Below are 3,361 nucleotides of genomic sequence, written 5' to 3'. Positions count from 1 at the left end.
GTAGGATTGCCCAACCTTCCTTCCGAGGAGTGGCTGGTGGGTTTGAACCGCCAGCCGTCTGGTGAGCAGGCAAGTGTCTTAGCCACTATGCTAGAACCACATAAATGCCCAGTAAATATTCCTAGAATTAATTTGATGGGGGAGGGAGTACTGACTGTGAGTTAATATTAACGTATGTACATGTGTGATTCTGGGCACACGTTGAGGTTTTCTTGTGTGTCTGTGTGTATATTATTAGACGTTGATGTGGCTATACAATTTTGTCCATATGCATATTATCATGCTGGTTTTCTCTATGCTTTGGGATTTATTTTTTAATTTGAAAATGCTTACCAGTCTCTATACTCTCCCTAGGCCCTTTTGGCATTCATGGCCCTCTCCTTCATTCGTGATGAGGTTGCTTGGCTGGTTCGCCATGTTGAAAACGTCACCAAGACAAAGACACCTGAGGACTATGCTGACTCGTTAGTATTTGACATAATTAAGAACTTTGCCCTTAGATGGACTGGAATAAGGGTACAGGGGAGGGATCAAATAATTTTAGAAAGTCTAAATTGCTGCCTTGTTATTCACTGTCTTTGTCTTAGTTTATATTTCTGGTTTCGTATATCTCTCTGTTCTCACCCTCTTTTTTATAGAAGCATTGCAGAACTGCTTTTCTTGTTAGAGGAGATTAGAGCTCTGGTCCGAAGACATGCCAAAGTGATACAGCAATATCATCTTCAGTACTTGGCCAGATTTGATGCGCTTGTGCTGAGTGACATCATTCAGGTATGTTTAATTGATTATACTTTGGAAATTTCAGGGTGGTCCTTGGTCATTTTCCTCTTGGAGCCACCCTGGCTGAAACTCATGTTCTGTAGATTGGGTGTCAGAAAACTTGATTTCCCCTCTATATGCATATATAGGAGCTCTGGTAGCATAGTGGCTAAGGCACTTAACTGCTAACCAGAAGGCTGGTGGTTCAAACCCACTAGCCACTCCTTGGAAGGAAAGTTGGGCAATCTACTTCCCTAGTGATACTGCCTCGGAAACCCAAGGAGGAGTCACTGTGAGTTGGGTCCGACTCAACGGCACATAACAACACAACAACATATGCATATATGAGAAGCTCTGATGGCACAGTGGTTAAGGCATGTGGCTGCTAACCAAAGGGTCAGGGGTTCAAACCCACCAGCCACTCCATGGGACAAAGATGTGGCAGTCTGTTTCCATAAATATAGCCTTGGAAACCATATGGGGGCAGTTCTACTCTGTCTTGTAGGGTCACTATGAGTCAGAATCAATTCAATGGCAGTGGGAAGGTTTTTTATATAGAAATTTTTGTTGTTGTTCGGTGCCATTAAGTCAGTTCCTACAACAGAAGTAAATACTACCTGGTCCAGTGCCATCCTCACAATTTTTGCTATGTTTGAGCCCATTATGGCAACCACCATGTCAATCCATCTTGTTGAGGGTTTTCCTGATAACATGTCCAAAGTATATGAGATGAAGTGTCATCATATCCGCTTCTAAGGAACATTCTGGCTTTTCTTCCAAAAAACAGATTTGGTAGTTCTGGCAATGCACCATATATTCAATATTCTTTGCCAATACCCATAGTGCAAAGATGTCAATTTTTCTTACATCTTCCTTATTCATCGTCCAACTTTTGCATACATGTGAGGCAATTGAAAATACCATAGCTTGTGTCAAGCACACCTTAGTCCTCAAAGTGACATCTTTGCTTTTTGACACTTTAAAGATGTCTTTTGCAGCAGATTTGCCCGGTGAAATATGTTGTCATATGATTTATTGACTGTTGCTTCTGTGAGTGGATTGTGAATCCAAGTAAAATGAAATCATTGACTATTTCAGTCTTTTCTCCTTTTATCATGATGTTTTTTATTGGTCCAGTTGTGAAGCTTTTTTTTTTTAATGCATTTTATTGAAATACAATTTATGTACAGTGAAATACACAAAACTAAAGTGACATGGGTCAGTGCATTTTTTTTTTCAGTGTTCCCTTCCCTCCCCTCCTCCCACCCCTTGGCAACCAACAAAGAAAGTTTCCTTCCATATATAAACCTTTCCTTGACCCTTCACAACAATGAACTAATACTATATCTGTCCTTCTGTGATTGACTTGTTTCACTCAGCATAATGTCCTCCAAGTTCATCCATGTTACGAGGTATTTTGCAGTTTCTACATTATTCTTTAGTGCTGCACAGCATTCTATTATGTGTATGTACCATAGTTTAGTCATCCACTCTTCCATTGATGGACATAGGTTGTTTCCATCTTTTTGCTATTGTAAATAGTGCTGCGATTAACATGGGTGTGTATGTATCTATTCCTGTCCTGGCTCTCACTTCTCTAGGATATATACCTAGTAATGGGATTGCTGGGTCAAATGTTATTTCCAAATCCACTTCTTCATACTTTCTTTCAAAGCTCAGGGCTCCAAGATTATCTTTTGTATCTCTCTGTCAATTGATTTCTCTTTTCTTTGTTGAAGAAGGTCTGTGGAGCTTGTCTGCCTATTCCTCCATCTTACTGGAAGTCTCCAATTTTTGTTTTCTTTATGTGGAAGTGTAATCCATACTGAAGGCTGTAGTCTTTGATCTTCATCAATAGGTGCTTCAAGTCCTCTTTACTTTCAGCAAGCAAGGTTACGTCATCTGCATATCTCAGGTTGTTAATGAGTCTTCCCCAATCCTGATACTGCATTCTTATTCATGTAATTCAGCTTCTTGGGTTGTTTGCTCAGCATACAGATTGAATAAGTATGGTGAAAGAATATAAGCCTGATACACACCTTTCCTGATTTTAAACCATACACTATCTCTTTGTTCTGTTTGGACAACTGCCTCTTGGTCTATGTACAGGTTCCACATGAGCACAATTCTGGAATTCCCATTCTTCACAAATTATCCATAATTTGTTATGATCCACACAGTTGAATGCCTTTACAGAGGCAATAAAACACAGGTAAACAACTTTTTAGCCAAGACCCATTTGACATCAGCAATGATACCCTCATTTCATGTTCTCTTCTGAATCTGGCTTGAATTTTTGGCAGTGCCCTGATGATGTATTGCTATAACCATTTTTGAATTATATCAGCACATTTTTTAAAACAAAATTTTATTGTGATTTGGGTGAAAGTTTACAGAGCAAACTCATTTTCCATACAGCAGCTCACATACACTTTGTCTCATGACATTGATTGCAATTTCCCACAATGCAAGAGCATTTCCTCCCCATAGTTACCTCTTCCCTGTGTCCTTCCCTCCCGTGCACTCCTGCCCCCCCCCCAGCTGTCTCCCTGTGCATACACAGCCCTTCTATTCTCCCATGATTGATCTCTCCAAGGAGTAT

At 40.1% G+C, this 3,361-nt stretch overlaps 1 protein-coding gene across 1 annotated transcript in view; it reads left to right on the top strand.

Annotated features, from left to right (window-relative positions):
* Window positions 1–3,361, top strand: part of NCKAP1L (NCK associated protein 1 like) — a 120,155-nt gene that overhangs the window by 30,625 nt on the left and 86,169 nt on the right. Inside the window, exons 12-13 of the mRNA XM_007949606.1 lie at window positions 355–464; window positions 639–771. Coding sequence (XP_007947797.1) covers window positions 355–464; window positions 639–771 — 243 coding nt within the window. The remainder of the gene's footprint in view (window positions 1–354; window positions 465–638; window positions 772–3,361) is intronic.

Source organism: Orycteropus afer, unplaced genomic scaffold (genome assembly GCF_000298275.1).
Source record: "Orycteropus afer afer isolate SDZICR_OR568_19922 unplaced genomic scaffold, OryAfe1.0 scaffold00247, whole genome shotgun sequence".
Taxonomy (NCBI): Eukaryota; Metazoa; Chordata; class Mammalia; order Tubulidentata; family Orycteropodidae; genus Orycteropus; species Orycteropus afer.
The sequence above is the reverse complement of the archived record's forward strand: the minus strand, read 5'-3'. Positions and strand labels throughout refer to the sequence as shown.